Below are 16,787 nucleotides of genomic sequence, written 5' to 3'. Positions count from 1 at the left end.
TAAATTGACTATAATTTTCTGTGCTATTTATTCCTCATTCGACTTGGACGCGTCAAAGTCCGGTGAAGTATACCCAGCGATTCACAGAAGCGGGTGCCGGGTCTTACTGAAAGCACTGCATGCGCAGTAGTTAAACAGCTAACAAACGAATGCAGTACCAGTAGATTGAAAGGTTAATTCGAAACTTTCAAGAAGAGTACTTACCCGAATGCAATGAGAAAAAAAATTATAATTCAGTTGAAATCCAGGAAACGCTTCCTGTAGTCTAATTTGTCGATCGAAGGTTGAACGCTCTAGTGATAGCGCCGCAAGGAAAATTTAAATTTAATTTATATGGACTTGAACTGTGCATTGGGTGCGGGACAGTCGATCGGCCCCGCTTCTATTTTTCCTTTTGAACTTGAAAATTAAGAATTGGCAGGGTTAGAAAGAAGTCGTGTTTCCTGTGATGCGATCGTATCATACACTGAATGCATGTACTAGACATATGATGCCCGTTGACTTGAAAGTCTCATTGTATTATCTTATTATTATATTGCCGCTTCTATGCTTTGTGCAAGCGTACACTGGGACAACATTGATGCACTCTCCGACTGCTTTAACAAGACCCTAACTGACATACTGGATAAGTTTGCCCCGCTTAAAACAAGGATTATGATTAATCGTCGAAAGGTCCCATGGTTTAATGATGACATTAAACAACTCAAGCGTCAACATCGTCGCCTCGAAAAGAGAGCCGTGAAAACTGACCTCCCTGGTGACTGGAATAATTATCATAAAGTTCGTAATCAGTACTCTGCATTTCTTAAATCTGCACGTGTGAATTATTATTCAAACCTAATTGATCAGTGTGCGGGTGACTCTCGCAAGTCATTTCGTGTGGTTAATTCTTTACGTAGGGAACCACTTGAGACGGCTCTTCCAGAGCACACTGACCCCACAAAGCTAGCTAACGAATTTGGTACCTTTTTCCTAAAAAAAAATTGAAATCATAAAGGAAAATCTTGACAAGTTTCAAGTTCAAGAACCTCGACTCGTTCCTGTTACTCTTAAGGAGAATCTGGAGAGTTTTTCCGCGCTATCCATCGAAGAAGTGTCTAAGATTGTTCAAAAATCCCCCAATGCCTCTTGTCGGCTGGATCCTATTCCTACATGGCTTCTGAAGTCCTGTCTTGATGTATTAGCTTGCTTATACATTAGCTTGATTGTATTGCTTATAGTTTTAGCGCTATATAAAATCCTTATCATTATCATTATCATTATTTTCGCCATTATCACGTGGATAAGTATAAAATGAAATTTTGAACATTTTTGAAGGTAGCAAAACACAACATGAATTTACTGAAAAGCTCGATTTGCTTTTTCTCAGGCAAAGCGCCTGGCCATATGCAGCTTGCAGAGCGATATATTTTTCTCAAAGAACACACAACACCTAGAAGCTGCCGGAACAGTTATAAATGGCGGAAAATTTGCTAGAATTTGCTGAATATAGGAATGGAGAAGAGCAGAACATCCAAGATTGAAAGCATTGGAAACAAGACATCATCCCGTACCCACTAGGTTGAGCCTTGAGGGGCTTTGTACGCTTGTAGATTTATGCATTAAAGAAATTATTGAAAGGATGCAGTTCAGTATCGGTAGATATTTCGTTTTCGCTTAGAAAAAATTATTATTCATCGCACTCTCCCTGTTATTACTCCGAAAAAAGAACTCGCTGCCGTAAATGCTCGTTCTTTACAAAGGGTTCGAGGTGCCTAACTCTAAACGTACATATCATGTGAAAATTCAGGTTTTCCTATGCATGAGTATTTCAGCGATATCAATTTGGAGGTGATATGATTTTGAATACCTTATCTGAGTAAGTTGTTTATTATCGGTTTAGTAATTGTTTTCTGACAGTGTTTCAATATTCACCATATCATCAACGCCGTCAGGTGCATATGTGTGTTTCTTTAGATAGAGCCTATGTATCCAGTAAATAAAAAAAGGAGCACGGCGGTTAAATCTTTAGCCATCTGGTTGGCTAAACGGAGCTAGGTTATCAGTATTTAATCTAGTTCCGATCTCTAGCTCAGATAAATAAGGTCAATAAATTCGTCAGAGAAGTGAGAAAAATATTTCTGCGAGCGGGCCGTGGAGCAACTGCGGGGAAAATCGTTTTTCCTCAGAGCTTACAATTTCGAAAGTAGCTGAACTAACACGAAATGCTTGTTATTTCCTTATTTTTCTCTTATTTCGAAGAGCAGAGGGATATTTTCACATTAAAAGCGACTGTAAAAATTTCGTGGCTGGTATGACGCGGCGTTTCGTCTCGGCTAAGGGACTTGTCAGATACTCTTCGTATATTTCAAGCGAACTCGTCGAGCATCGCGCTTTCAGTCCGTTCGCCAAGTCAAGATGTTAGCAGGCTGGCCCTCTACCGATTCTCATTGATTCTGTAACTAAAATTAAATAAGCACCTAGCTGGTTATAACATTCTAGTCGCTAAATATGTAAAAATTCCTGCTGGGCGGCCTCCATTTTTCAAATACCCAATTTACAAACAAAGCTCAAAAATCTGATTTAGCATATTTTGGCGATGTTTACATCGTATGTTCTAAACAGAAAAGTTTAAAACACATGGAAAGTACATGGCTTTAAAAGAAGGGTCTCTTATGAGCAATATCACCGAGAGAAATATTGTTTCTGGCTGTTATCTTTTAAGAAGAAATTGACCAACTTTTCTGAGGACTACTCGACGTAACCACAAACATATAACCCAAATCGTGTGCACATCATCCAGATATCGAGTGCCGTGCATTCTTCCGTGGGAGTTTGAAGAACCCAAAATCCTCTGGCGATACACTGTTAACTTTTATTCACGTAAATAATACGCACTTAGCTTTTGGAGAATATTTTTAAAGGTAAATTAGTGTTCTATTATGACAACATCTCAGGGGTGGGGCTAATGCCTATAAAAAGATGATGCATTCTACAGCTACCAGATGTGTGGATTCTTTATGTCATATCAGTAAGGGATTGAGATGACTTTGCAAACCTTATCATAATTCGTCATTTTGTTTTCATTTCAGAGTTCATCGAGAAGATACAAGGTAATTTATTAGTTAACTATGGTAATGAATCTTGGTAAATTTTGTTTTAACAGTCTCGATATTCGCTCTTTGCACTACACATTGGATATTTATGTAAGTTTGATGAAAGTAAATGTATTCAGTTATGAACTCCATATTTTTTAAACTCATTTTCCTGGAGCACATTCTATTGTGTTAAACTGATTTAAGCATCTCAGTGTAAATATATAATTGGCCTTGAGCTATCGTATCTCTCTTTTTAATTCCACGCTTTTGCAGATCTTCGGCATCGTTCAGGAATGTAAAGAATTTTTTTTTATTTTTCTTACATTTCCTGACGAAACCGTAGATCAGCGAAAGCTTGGAATAAGAAACACAGTTACTGAAGGCTTCAATCTAATCGTCCACAGATCTTCGGCATTGTTCAGGAATGTAAAGAATTTTTTTTTATTTTTCTTACATTTCCTGACGATACCGTAGATCGGCGAAAGCTTGGAATAAGAAATACAGTTACTGAAGGCTTCAATCTAATAGTCCACTTAATATGTTGTGGTTCAATTTTATCCTTGGTTCAAATTTTATATTCTTTTGTTTTTGGGTAATGTAATGTATGATGGTGAGTTTTAAACAAAGGGAAATAAAATTTGAACCAAGGATAAAATTGAACCACAACATATACATAAATCACTGTTTCGCTGTGTGATTTCCATTTACCGTTAAATGTTTTAGTTTTGTTGCTGCAGTGAAGATAAGCAGCTGCTTAATCAGACATTTCTGCGATAAATAGCCGTGTATTTGTTTCTGTTAACTTTATTTATGTGTAGAGTACACACTTGGAGCTAGGAGAATACTTTTGTTTTCTTGGTAAAGTAGTGTTTCATTATAACAACACTTCGCGGGGGTCAATGCTTTGAAAAAACGATGCACTCCTCAGGCACCAGATCTGTAGGTTCTCTATATAATTTCATTAAGGGATTGAAATGACTTTGCAAATCCTATCATAATTTATCACTTTGTTTTTATTTTAGAGGTGATGGAGAAGGAAAAAGGTAATTTATTTTTTACCTATACTAATGAATCTTTGTAACTTTTATTTTGACAGTGTTTCATTAATTATTAGTCTCGTTCTTTAGTGGGGTTAGGAAACAAGGTGTATACACCATTAGCACATGACACCACGCACCCAAAAATATTCTCAGCATGCCAGATTAGCACTGGTAACGCACCGCGTGACACAACACATTGGATATGTATGTATCTTTGATAACAGCAAATATTCAACAATAAATTGAGTTTCACTTTCTTTATTTTATCATAGCAGGTTCTATTGACTTAAACTGATGTAAGCATCAAATTTAGAATAACGGAGCTCAATGCTTAGGAAAAAAGCTGAGTTGTTCCCCGGCTGGAGGGTGTGCATCTCTGCAATTGCTGGTTTTCACGTGACGTCAATAAATTTCAGACTTCAGAACTATTGATCCTCCTGAGATTTTACTTTCATGATGTATTAGAGCAGCTAAAAACTAATATTCAGACAAATTTTCACTCCAAATGGGTTCTTGGTTTAGTGATAGACTACTCTTGAATTTCTAAGCTTTTGCGTGACGTGGCCTTTACATGACGAGCGAGAGAGCTGTTATGTTGGTTTAAAAGGTGACTTATTTAGGGAAATTCAGCTATCTGAACAGTTCTTGTATTAGAATAAAGTATTATTGTTACGTTTATGAGTTCTTAGAGAGATAAATTCACGCTTTTGTAGCAAAACTCAGTGACAGATGTTTCTGCTGGTTTCCGGCCGCCATGTTCGTGCCCATCTAGGTGGGCACCAGCATGGCGGCTCCATACAAATCTCTATAAATTTGGGAAAAACGTTTCTCCTCATATCTTCCGTAAGAAAAATTGCTGTGACCTGAATCTTGGCGAGAGTCTTTACATATCTAGCTTCTTTCTATTTCCAGATTCTAGACTAAATCGATTGAACAGTTTTTATTTTTTATTTTGATCTATTTTGAATGGCGTGACACTGAAAACCAGCAATACCCTCCACAGACAGAACTTACTAATTACTTTTTAACGGCTGATATCCGTGTGATCCAACCAGTTATTTACGGTCAAATGTTATCCGACAATAGTCACGGGAAATAATTCTGAGACGGATTAAATAATATTGTTCACGTAGTCAGGTCGTTTCTTAACTTTAGCGGAATCTGACTTAGAAGTAAACTAATTTTTAATTGTATGATAGCAGCTGAGGTTAACCGTTAGCCGTAGGACGGCAAAAATTTTGTCGTTAGGCCTAAAAATTGACAGATTTTAACCGTTGGTCGTATAGGAAGTCAAACGTAAAAAAATTTTCTTTCAACCGTAACGCATGATCTTAGAATCACATCTTCAGTCCCTCTGGAGATCTATGCGCGAGGTCCTTCACTCTGCTCCATTCAATTAGTCCTGAGTGTAAATGTATTTACACTGATCGATTATTTCTATTGATACAGTTTTCGTCGTTTTTGCTGTAAGGTAATGCAAAGAAAATTTTTTTTTTCTACACTCCCCAAAAATTCACCGATTCTGTAAATTGAACATATTAAGCGCGTAGCTGGTTAATTATAATATTCCAGTCGCTAAATATGTAGAAATCCCCGCGGACCAGCCTCTATTTTTCATAGAAGCAATTAACGAACAAAGCTCAAAAATCTGATTTTCTTTATTTTAGCGATCATGTCTAGATGTAATTCTTTTTTTTTTTTTTATCAACAAAAGTTTCAAACAAATGAAGATTACATGGCTCTAAAAGAAGGGTCCCTTATGAGAAATATCCCGAAAAGAAATATCGCTTCTGGCTAACATCTTTGAAAAAAAATGGTTAGCTTTTATAAAAGACTACTTGACGTAACTACAAACGTATACCCCGAATCGTGTACATATCATCCAGATACCGTGTGCCGTACTCTCTACCTGGGGAATTTGAATATTATCATTATTTGAAAAGTTAGCAAAATCAGGTCGTATCCTAACTTCAGCAGAATCTGACTTAAAAGTATACATATTATATACTGACAGCGCCCGTAGTCAATATGAAGTGAACGCTTGGTCATTAACTCATATGTATCATTATGTTGCACTAATAACCATATTTTAATATTTCCAAATGATGAAATGTCTCATTACATGACTCTCTGAAGACTGAGAGCTAGCAACACCAGAAGAAAGGGTAGCATTATATTTTAAAGACAACCTGCCCCTCTTCAACTTGCATGAAACAACCACAGGTTATTATACCCGCTAACGCATGATTTTAAAATTACATCTTCAGTCCCTTCGGAAATTTCTGCTCGAGGTCCTGAAGCTGTTGAGGCATATAACAGAGCCTTAACGGGGGGAAAGGCCTGCATCAAGAGAATACCAGTTATGTTGGTCGGACAGGAACGGACAGGAAAAACTAGTCTCAAAAAGTCCTTAAAAGGAGAAAATTTCAATGAAGAAGAGGAAAGCACAGTCGGAATAGACACTGACTCTTTATACTTTAAAGTATCAAAAGAGATTTGGAAGAGCGGAAAGGTGAAGGAAGAAGTAGAATTTGAGCCAGAAGATCAATTTGAACACCTTGCAGCAGCGAAAGTTATCTGTGAATTTTTAAGGAAACAAAGGGAAAATTTAACGGGGATTCAGCAAAAGTCAGATTCTGACTCAGAGTCAGATTCAGAGTCTGAGTTAGAGTCTCATGATGGATCAAGCACAAACATTTCTCGTTATGGCTCAACTAAGCCCTCAAGAAATATCGAATCTTTACACGGAAAATTGCCCGAGGAAGTAGCCAGGCTGGTTGAAAAAATGCTTCAAGAGGAGGAAAATGCAAACCATGAAGACTACATCTACTCAGTTCTATGGGATTTTGGCGGACAGTCAGTATACTACGAAACCCATCCAATTTTCCTTACGGAGAAAGCTATCTACATTTTGGTGTCTGACTTGAGTTGTGATCCAGACAAGAATGCCATCCCGCCTGTCAAAACAGGACTTTTCGAGGACAAAGTGGACAGTGACTGCAGTAAAACAAACCTTGATTATCTGGACTTTTGGATGTCATCAATTTATTCCTTGGTAAGTGCAGATGTTCGAAGCTCTCAAGAGACTGCTCCGAATGTTGTGCCACGGAGGCTTCCCCCAGTATTCCTGGTATGCACCCATGCTGACGTGCCGTTTGATGGATCTAACGCAAGAGACCTTGCTTTAAAAACGTACGGCTTTCTGCAGCACAAGACCTACAAGGAACATCTGTATAAAGATGTTTTCGTCGTGGACAATACAAAGTCTGGCAGTGAAGAAGAATGTACTGAAGTTAAAAGGCTGAGAGAAGAGGTGCTTGCTGTTGCGAAGGAACTGCAACTGACCATAGAAGAAATTCCGGTGAAGTGGTTGAGGTATGAAAACAAGCTTCGCAAAAAGCATGACAAGTGGATAACACGTGAAGAAGCCAAGTGGATTGCATTTGAAGACTGCGGGATCCAAGAAGATGATGAGTTTTCCACTTTGTTGAACTTTTTGCATGATCAGAGAATTGTGATTCATTTTAGTGGCTCTCCAGAGTTGGAAAGGATGGTGATATTAGATCCTCAGTGGCTTGTTGATGTCCTCAAAAACGTAATCACTGTAAGACCTTTTAAACACACGGAGCATCCTGTCAAAGACCTGTGGATACAACTTGAAGAAACCGGAATCTTGGATGAAAAGCTCATTGATCATGCTTGGAGAGACTTGCTCGACAACCAAGAAAGTCACAAGAGCCTCATTGCCATCATGGAGAGATTAAGCTTGATTTCCCCCTGGCCGTCATCTAAAGACAGCAAGCAGTACCTTGTACCGTCCATGTTGATGTCACCCCCAACAGATGACGTCCTACAGCTTCTCGACTCTGTAAACGTTCCATCTCTTTTTGTAACATTTGCATCAGGTCGAGTGCCTCCTGGTCTATTCTCCCGACTTATCCTTCATTTCCTCCAGTGGTGTGGTGAAGAATGGAAGAGCAAAGTGAGCCCAGAGTTGTTTCATAATTTTTCCATGTTTCACATTCTTCCAGACCAAGGTATCTCCGTTATTTTTTGGTGCCATTCCACAGCCATTGAAGTCGCCGTTTACAGCGGAGGCAATGACGAGAAAAGAGCCGATATCCCCCGTGCTGTTCACTGGAAATTGAGGTTCATACTCGAATGCATGCGGAAGGAGTTTCACTGGCTCAACAACGTGAAGTATGATATGTGTGTCTGCTGCCCAGTCTGTTCTCGACCAGGGTCGGTAAAATGCCGCGATCATGACGTGCGTGGATGTGAGTGTCTACACTTCTTGTCAGAATCTGATTTGAGACAGCGTCAACATTGTAACAGAAAAGGACGCAGCCTTCTTGGGGATCGCAGGATTCCGGTCAAGCAGTTTGAATGTTGGTTCTCAGGCGGAGAAGAAGGGAATGATGCTGGAATACTCACGAATCAGGTACGTTGTCAGTCCCATCCTCTTCCTTTGTTTGATGAGACGCTAATACTTTTTAGGTTCAATGATATTTTTATAAACTGGTTTAAAAGTGGATTTAATTTGTTTTCTTAGCAGTTGCAAGCTCTTCACACAACAAGTCATGGAGGTTACCTCGGTGCAAAAGGCATATTTTCCATAGAAGGTAAAGGTAGCTATCTTTCATGTCATTATATCATAATAACAATGTCGTACCTAAAGAAAGAGCTAACAAGATCCCTTCTCGTATAATTTTAGGAGCAATTTTATTAATACCATTGTTTCTCCTGGAACAGACTTTTAACCAACTCAAAATATTTGGGTGTCAGCAAAATACATTCCGTCTACTTAACTTTCTCTTATTTCATTTAATTTCGTTTTTCGTTATTTCAATTCGTTCTAAATCCTTTTCAAGGAAAGAAACGGAAAGATCTTGCGCTGCCCGATAATATCAAAACCTCCATCCAGTCCATTCCACTCCACTCAGGAAGTGATGTTAAGGACATTGTGATTCAGTTTCAAGAAGCTCTGCAGTTGGAACCAGCATCTTTAATCAGTCCAGAGCCAGAGACGAAAAGTGTGATTCGTGGCCTCGCCTTGAGAGCTAAATCTGAGAAACGGGATGATTTGGTGAGACACTTACGAGAGATTACACCTGCTGGTACTACTGGTGAGTTCAAAAAGATTATTTTTTTCCGCATGCAGGAGGGGTAATAGGTTTAAGATATAAAGAAGTACTCACACAAGCATCCTCTCAATGCAACATTAAAATAATATCGAGGTGTTCTTGATTTTAGTGTGTAGCTGTATTTGTTGATGATGCCCTTTTGATCTGCTTTAATATATTTTTTCATTTTGGTTTAAAGTTTTCTAAAATAAATACTGCTATATTTATCTCCCTTTCCTGTTCTTTTGTCTCTACAGGACCGTTGTTGAATGAGGATATGTCAGTTGGTTGCATGCCACATAAGCAATACAAGGATTTGACGTTCAGCCTCTCGGGTAAGGAATAAGTTGGCGTCCGCACACCCATTTATTCATAAACTAATTTTAACCTTTGATTCAACTCATAGGTTGTCGTCTCTCGACTCTGAAAAGGACCCTCGAAAAAGCAGATGCGTTTTCAGATCATATTCCAGCTAGATTAATTCATAGCGAACTAAATTTCGACAGCTTTCGTCAAAACCCTTACCAAAAGGATGAGATGAAAATAATTTAGACGAAATTTGGAGGATATCAGGCGCCAAGAAAATGTTAGCAATGCAATTTATGCTATTTAACCATGCGGTCTACAACAGAGTTTGATTTAAGGTCAAAACCTGTGTTTCAATTGAAACAAAATTTATGAGAGAGCATAATATGTTTTTCTACGAAGGTGGAGACGAGTGGAAACTGTTGGCAGAAAAGCTGGGTTTCTCTCAAATTGAGATTCGCTTTTTAGACAATAGAGTTGTGAATCCCTCAGACGTTGTCCTTGGCGCTGTGGGAAACCATCGCCACCTGAGTATTGGAGAAATCTATGACGCATTGGTCGACTGCGAGTTACCAGCTATTGCTGATCTAATGTAATTAGAATATGAACAGCGGACAAAGATGAGCCACACAGCAAGAAGCAGAAGCGAAAAGCAAGGTAGTGACCGACGACGTATTAGCAAAACATACATGGAACAATGTAATTACTGAAATTTTAATCGAGGTGTTAGAGCCTCAACCTGTTTTAAACACCATTTTAGCAGTTTTATAGTCATTTGCAATTGCCTTTTTATAAAGTAAAAAGAAAAGAAATCATAGATCACATTGGAAATTAAGCCTTCATTCATCTAGCGGTCAGATGACAGGCTTTCTTTAGTTTTCCATTTGGATGTTATACTAGTTTTTTTAATATTTGAATAATTATTTCTATTAATCTCCATATAAGACGTTTGTTACATTGCAAAAAATAGTACAGAGATCTAATCAAGCCTAAAAGCAGAGCTCCAGTTTGTTTTCTATTTGTTTGTTGGTTTTTCGTGCCTTCATTTAGTATTTTCGTAGAGGGGTTGGTTAGAATAGTGTGGGGGGGGGGGGGGGGGGAAGTGGTAATCCAGGGTATTTTTCTGCAGTTAGAGGGTAGGAATTCTTTTTTTACTCAATATACAAGGGGTTTTGTACATTGATTCATCGGAAAAGTAGCTGATAAGCGGTGTAATAAAAAGTGTGTCAAAACTTACATAAAAAGCAAAAACGGAGTGCAATTACATTTTTAAACAAATTCTAAAGCCTAAGCCTGAGTAGTTATCATTCAAATACAAATAGGTTGTTATAATCATGCGCCTTCCGATCGTGATATACAATTTTTTTTTAATTCTCCCAAATCCCGTCAGGGCTATTACGCTGATTAACCGATAGAAAGTGTGCGGTATACTTTTATAAACATGAAGCCAGTATGGTTTGATTTATCGCAATTACTGTATTTGAAACGGAAGAACTACGGCGAAGGACTAAGCCGGGTTAATTTATCTCCACTAACATCAGTAGCCCTGGTTAGGCCATGGTAAATAGCATGAGACAGTCATGCACACATGGAGTCATGGCCTTTAATCCAGTATCAAAAAAGTATATTTTCTTTGTTTTCTGGCCAGTTTTATGAAATTTTTAAATGCACCAGTAAATCTAATTTGTCATTTCTAGCGAACAACAAATTTTAACATGGTGAGGACATACCGAAATAATACAGTTTTGCATTACTTTTATGTCTCATTGGCTATAGTTTTGGTGCTAATCAATTCACTTCTTTCTTTCTGAGTGTTTCGTGCAATTAATCATTAAGGAACAAGAACAATAAATGTTCATTTTATGGGGATATTGTTACAACATGATAACAGGGATCTACGGTGCAGGGAGGGGATGGGATCTTCCGCTGAAGAGTTCAAGTAAATAACATGCAAGACTCGTTTGAAATCTAGTCGTAAGCATTAAGTGTTTCCTTCTCATTCAGCATCAAAGACCTTTCTTGAACCGCGGGGCTCGAATGAAGTGACAAGGTTTTCTTGTACATGTAACGTCTCTGTATTGATATTCAGTTTTCACATTTTCTTGACTAATTCACTGTTAGAAAGGATTAATTTCGTAGTTAATAGCACGTGTACACTCAGTTGAACATCAGATTATCCTTTCAGATTCCAGTTACCCATTTATACCGTTGGGTAGGGAAAGAAGTTTTGAAAATGAAGTGCAGTGATGAAAAAATAATGATTCGATCATCGGTTATGCATAAATTAGTTTTGAGTGTAACTACTGTAGAAGCACATCTTACCTACCGCTTGACTCATATGTATACCTTGTATACCAATGTTAAGCCAAAATAAAATCGTGTGTGTTTTAGCTTAACATGTGATTGAATGAGAAAATTATTAAATCTTAGTTCGCTGGAAGAAAGTGAAAGATGTAGTTATACATTTTTCCTATTCCATTTCTTCAGATTTCCCTTTTAGCCGTGTTTAACCATTCATACTCCTGAATAAGGAAAGACATTATGAGCGAAACGAGTCTCTGATTAAAAAAACAGAACACAATGAGCTGAACAGGGCAAATGAAGCTATTCACCATCACCCCCAGTCCACCTTCCACATCTCCCCCCCAGTGTCAAAGTCAGTTAAGGACCCTCTTGACCTTTTATCGCAGCGTTTAGTCATTGCTGGTCATAAACCAAATTCAAGTTGATTGTTTTCTTTAATTACCCTTTGATGTAAATTGTTACCAGTGCTAACTTTGTCTTTCCCTTTTTCCTAAATTGAACCTTCTTGAACTTGATGTAGATAGTTAGTTTTTTCACTTTAATTTATTGAATCTATTTATTCTCAATGTTTGGACACCTACCGGTCCTCAAGCTGAGACTATCCTTGATCTAATATCCTTGCTCTGTAAATTCAACGATTAAACGAACGATTAAATAAGCAGAAAATGAAACAGACTGCCCAAGCATGACATGCAGGACCTGGTTGGTTTTTGTAACTTTATAGCAATAACTGCGAACTGCAATTCGACGGAGAGTTGCACGACTAAATTGAAATGACCTAAATGAACAACCACGAAAAAGAGAAAAATTACCACTGGCATGCATTTTTATTATTCTTCACTCCCTGCCAATAAACTTCAACTCGTATTAAGGATAGCGCTGACGTAGTTCAAAAGCTCTGATCCGGATATTTTACGAACACATAAATTTTTTAAAATTATGTGGTTGTTTTTTTTAAAGGGAAGATAGACAACCCCCCGGTTTTTCTTGGTTTTCACTAAGGAAATTGCCTCAAAATAAAATGTATGAAGCTCTCACTGCAATGGTATGTAACCAATTACTCTGAGGGTTTGCACGCATATTATATTTGACAACTTTGAGATCCAATATTCCCCCTTGCCAGAAAGCTACAACACTAATCTTAATTCCCCTTGATAATCTATCATTTCATCTCGGAAAATCATCAAAAAATCTTTGGGCGCTACTGTATTTTTGTCTTGGACGCCTTTTAAAATCTGTGACGGTGACAAGTTTCTCTCAACTACGCCTGTCACGCAATTATGGCTCTAGTTGGTCACTTGACCAAATAAACCTACATTTTTTAGCTCTTCATACAAGATGATTGATTAAGAAAGCCAAAACCTATGAAAAACTTTCGTGGCGTTGCGTTTCTTTCTTATGTCGTTTATTACTTTGGAGATTTGCTAAAATCAGCAAATATGGCTTTTGTACGGCACAAAACATCCATTAGTCTATAATTTGATTGTTTATCATCGTCACTGCTCATTTTAGGAGATTTTAAAGTTACACGCTGCGTGTTGGTTGACATTATTACAAGTTCCAGTGTGCTACAACTTCGGCTTCTACAGACGAGAAATTTTGCGCTCTCGCATGAGAGCAAATATCAATAGCTCTATCCTTATCTTAACCTGAGAAACATGCTGCAAGGATTTCTGACTGAGTATACATCGGAAAAATAGCTTTCATGTTTTAGAATCAAGACGTGTTTTCACTTTACTTCGTTTTCTTTTTGTACAAGTGAAAACTTTCATATTCAGGTCGGAAAACAAAATGCTCAGTGATATCGCTCTTTTAAAAAGGCAGGCGTCTAGTCGGTGGTTTCTTATGTAATTGCCAGAGTGCTATTGGTCAAAGAACCATAGCTTGAGTCAAACGACATGAAGTTTTTTATCGATTTCTTCTCGCCTACAGATTGCTTGAAGTGTCTTAAGCACCGAGATCGATCTTTATTAAAGAATGAAAATAAAAGGATCGACAATCTCCAAATGAAATTCGCAAGTACGTGCGCACTCAAAACATGCCTTGAATCAATATAAAACCAAGCAATGGGCTTAATTTTCAACAGACAAAGTTGTCAGTTATTGCATTGGTCCTTAGCGATAGAAGAAATCTCTCAGGTACACTTTCAAAATCAACTTGTGGCAAATCTTTTAGTTGTCGATTTTCGTTCTCAGCCGCTAGAAATACCATTACCAAAGCCACGGAATACGTAACTTTCGGTTTTTGTTTTCATATTTTTGTTTTTTCCCACTATAAGTTATGTTTGAACGTCAATTAGCGATACGCTAGCTCTACGTTAGCGATACGGATTTTTTAGTGTTTAGCAGCCATAACCCGAAAAAATTCCGAAAAAATGACCTTGGATTGAGACGAAGTGGCGCGAAAGGGGAGTGACGTGTCACAGCTGATTGGCTATATCAAAAACGCGCGAAAAAGTATCGTATTTTTTTCACGTGTGATGTTACAGCTTTTCTCAGGGCTGGAAATCCTTGTATAACACCTTAGTTTATATGATAATAAGGCTTAATTAACTCTGTTTGTGATGATCTTTGCATTCATTGTTAGAGACAATGTGATAAAATTAGCTCAGGAGCTCCTCAAACTAGTTCAAAAGCAAACCTTCGATCAAAAAGTACATTTAAAAAGTAACCCTTTATATGAATGTCTTTCAAACATAACTTTGTCCAGTGTTTCGTGAATACAAATCCAAGCAACAAGAGAGCACCAAAATATTTTTTTATTTGGCAGTAGTTGAGTAGCTTCTAAATGCAAAATAAATGAATACGTTGATTTTTAAGTTAATGTTTCTAGCCGAGCTAAGCAGGATTAATTGAGGTAAATATGGTATCAAGTGGAGTAGGCTGAGTGCTCTTAGACCCATGCTGTGCGGGCCTCGCCAGGCGCCTGGCTTGCGTGAATAATCATAATATCTACCCTGTTTCTGTTATCCTTCCAGTCATGCTTCAGCTGCCAGTAGATGGAGTACAGCAAAATACAATAAATGACTCCAGCTCCGGAATAGGATCCCCCGACTACAAGCCCGCTTGAATTGGTCATTGGTCGTGGTTCTGGAAATTGGTGACTCTGTTCTTCTACTTCATACCCATCTAACGGGGAAGGACAAGTAGGAGACAGAGAAAGACACAATTATTTCATTATTACAAGAGAAAATAATGGTCGTATTATTTTCTCTTGATGAAAAGTAATGGTAATAGGACTGAGTGGAGTGCAATTCGGTCTTTAACCATACGAGTGAGAACAAAATCTGACGACCGTGAAGCGGAAGTCCAATTTGTCAATCACGAGTATGATTACAGACAGAATAAGAAGACACGAAGTTCTATTGCCAACTAATCATAACCGTTACAACTTCTGAAAAAACAAATACATTTGTCGGATCTCTGTCAGTATCTGAGCAAGTGCGCATCAAAACTTCACCAAACAATTACAGAGTTGATCCCAATAACCATAGCAACAACCACTTATCCTGAAAAAAAAAAATGGGTAGTTTCCAAAATGGGGCAATTTTTTTCTCTCGACATTGTCTCAACGGGAGATGTTTGGCCTCAATTTATCTGTCTTATTACAACTGTACAGAATGATTTGTGAAAATAAAGCAGCTAACACGCCAATCACATTTCAGTAAATTACAATGGTTATCATTATTAGTATCATTGTAATTATCAGTTCTATAATTATCATACTCATAATTGTTTTTATTGAATCATAAGCTAAAAAAGAATAGTGCAGATAAAGAACGTGGCTGAAATCCCTTGTCAATACAATTACAACGTTTATCAAAAAATTATCATTCTCTGAATGAAGAGCATTTTCTTACGTTACTGCAAGTAAATTACGTTACTTTGGTCTGCTTTTGTTTATGTTTGCGTGACTTCCCTTCGGAGTCGAAACACGGAAGTAAAAAAAAATTATCAACTCCCTTTCTTAGATATATTTACTTATTCTAGCAAAGGTACACAGAAGAACGGAAGAATAGTGATATAATCTGTTCACAAATTTCCTATACATGCTTACGAAACCGGGGCAGGGAGGGAGGATAAATTTTAAAACCATAAAACAAACTGCTTCGGGACGGCCCAAATTCAACTCTCGTCAAACAGCTAGATCGCAATGAACACATTCGATACAATTTACATCAAACTCTACGTGCTCCGGCGCTTAACGCTATAAAAGATATCTTTTCAAAGAATGCTTTGAATCGAGGCCGCCTCGATACTGCCACACTCCAGTGATTGACTTTATTCACCTTCGTACTTTCCTACCTTCCCTGGGTCTCGGCAGACCAAAAAAAAGCAAAAGCCGCTTTTTTTCCTGGTGCCAGTAACAATTTCCGTGATTCGATTGTCCTTGCTGTAATGCGCATTCGATGAAGGTGAAATTCTCCCATAGGAACTGTTTCACTTGGAGCAGGAAAAAGTTGGCATTGGCTGCAAGTGGGCTTGAGTGACAGTCACCAGAATTATCATCCAGAGAAGCGTAAAATATATCAAACAAGAAATCATGATCAATTACACGTTTTTTTTAATTAAAAAATATTATCCAGACGCCAAGGCAGCGTATTGAAAATTTTGCTTAAACCCCACCTCCTTCCCCCTCCCCCCGCCCCCCCTCCTTCCCCCTCCCCCCGCCCCCCCTCCTTCCCCCTCCCCCCGCCCCCCCTCCTTCCCCCTCCCCCCCCCTCCTTCCCCCTCCCCCCCCCCTCCTTCCCCCTCCCCCGCCCCCCCCTCCCCTGAACAGACAATAATCATGCAGCCAATCAAATGCGGAATATATCTAAATTTGGTCAGTGCAAAAGCTATTGAATTTCTTGCCCTTTTGAATTTCCTAGAAAGGAGAAAGTTCAGATATATTATTTAGGAACCACGATTGAATTTAAAAATGAGACGTTCCCAAAT

General features: G+C 38.2%; 1 protein-coding gene across 1 annotated transcript; it reads left to right on the top strand.

Annotated features, from left to right (window-relative positions):
• The first annotated feature begins 6,337 nt into the window (after nucleotides 1-6,337).
• Nucleotides 6,338-11,989, top strand: LOC149039690 (uncharacterized). Its single transcript, XM_089183405.1, has 5 exons — nucleotides 6,338-8,558; nucleotides 8,670-8,739; nucleotides 8,989-9,243; nucleotides 9,498-9,575; nucleotides 9,949-11,989. The coding sequence occupies exons 1-5, from the start codon at nucleotides 6,480-6,482 to the stop codon at nucleotides 10,140-10,142; spliced, it is 2,676 nt and encodes an 891-aa protein (XP_089039531.1). The 5' UTR covers nucleotides 6,338-6,479; the 3' UTR covers nucleotides 10,143-11,989.
• The last annotated feature ends 4,798 nt before the right edge of the window (nucleotides 11,990-16,787 follow it).

This window comes from Pocillopora damicornis, chromosome 9, assembly GCF_964200805.1.
Source record: "Pocillopora damicornis chromosome 9, jaPocDami1.2, whole genome shotgun sequence".
NCBI classification, from domain to species: Eukaryota; Metazoa; Cnidaria; class Anthozoa; order Scleractinia; family Pocilloporidae; genus Pocillopora; species Pocillopora damicornis.
Note: the sequence above shows the minus strand (reverse complement) of the source record. Positions and strands in the feature narration are given on the sequence as shown.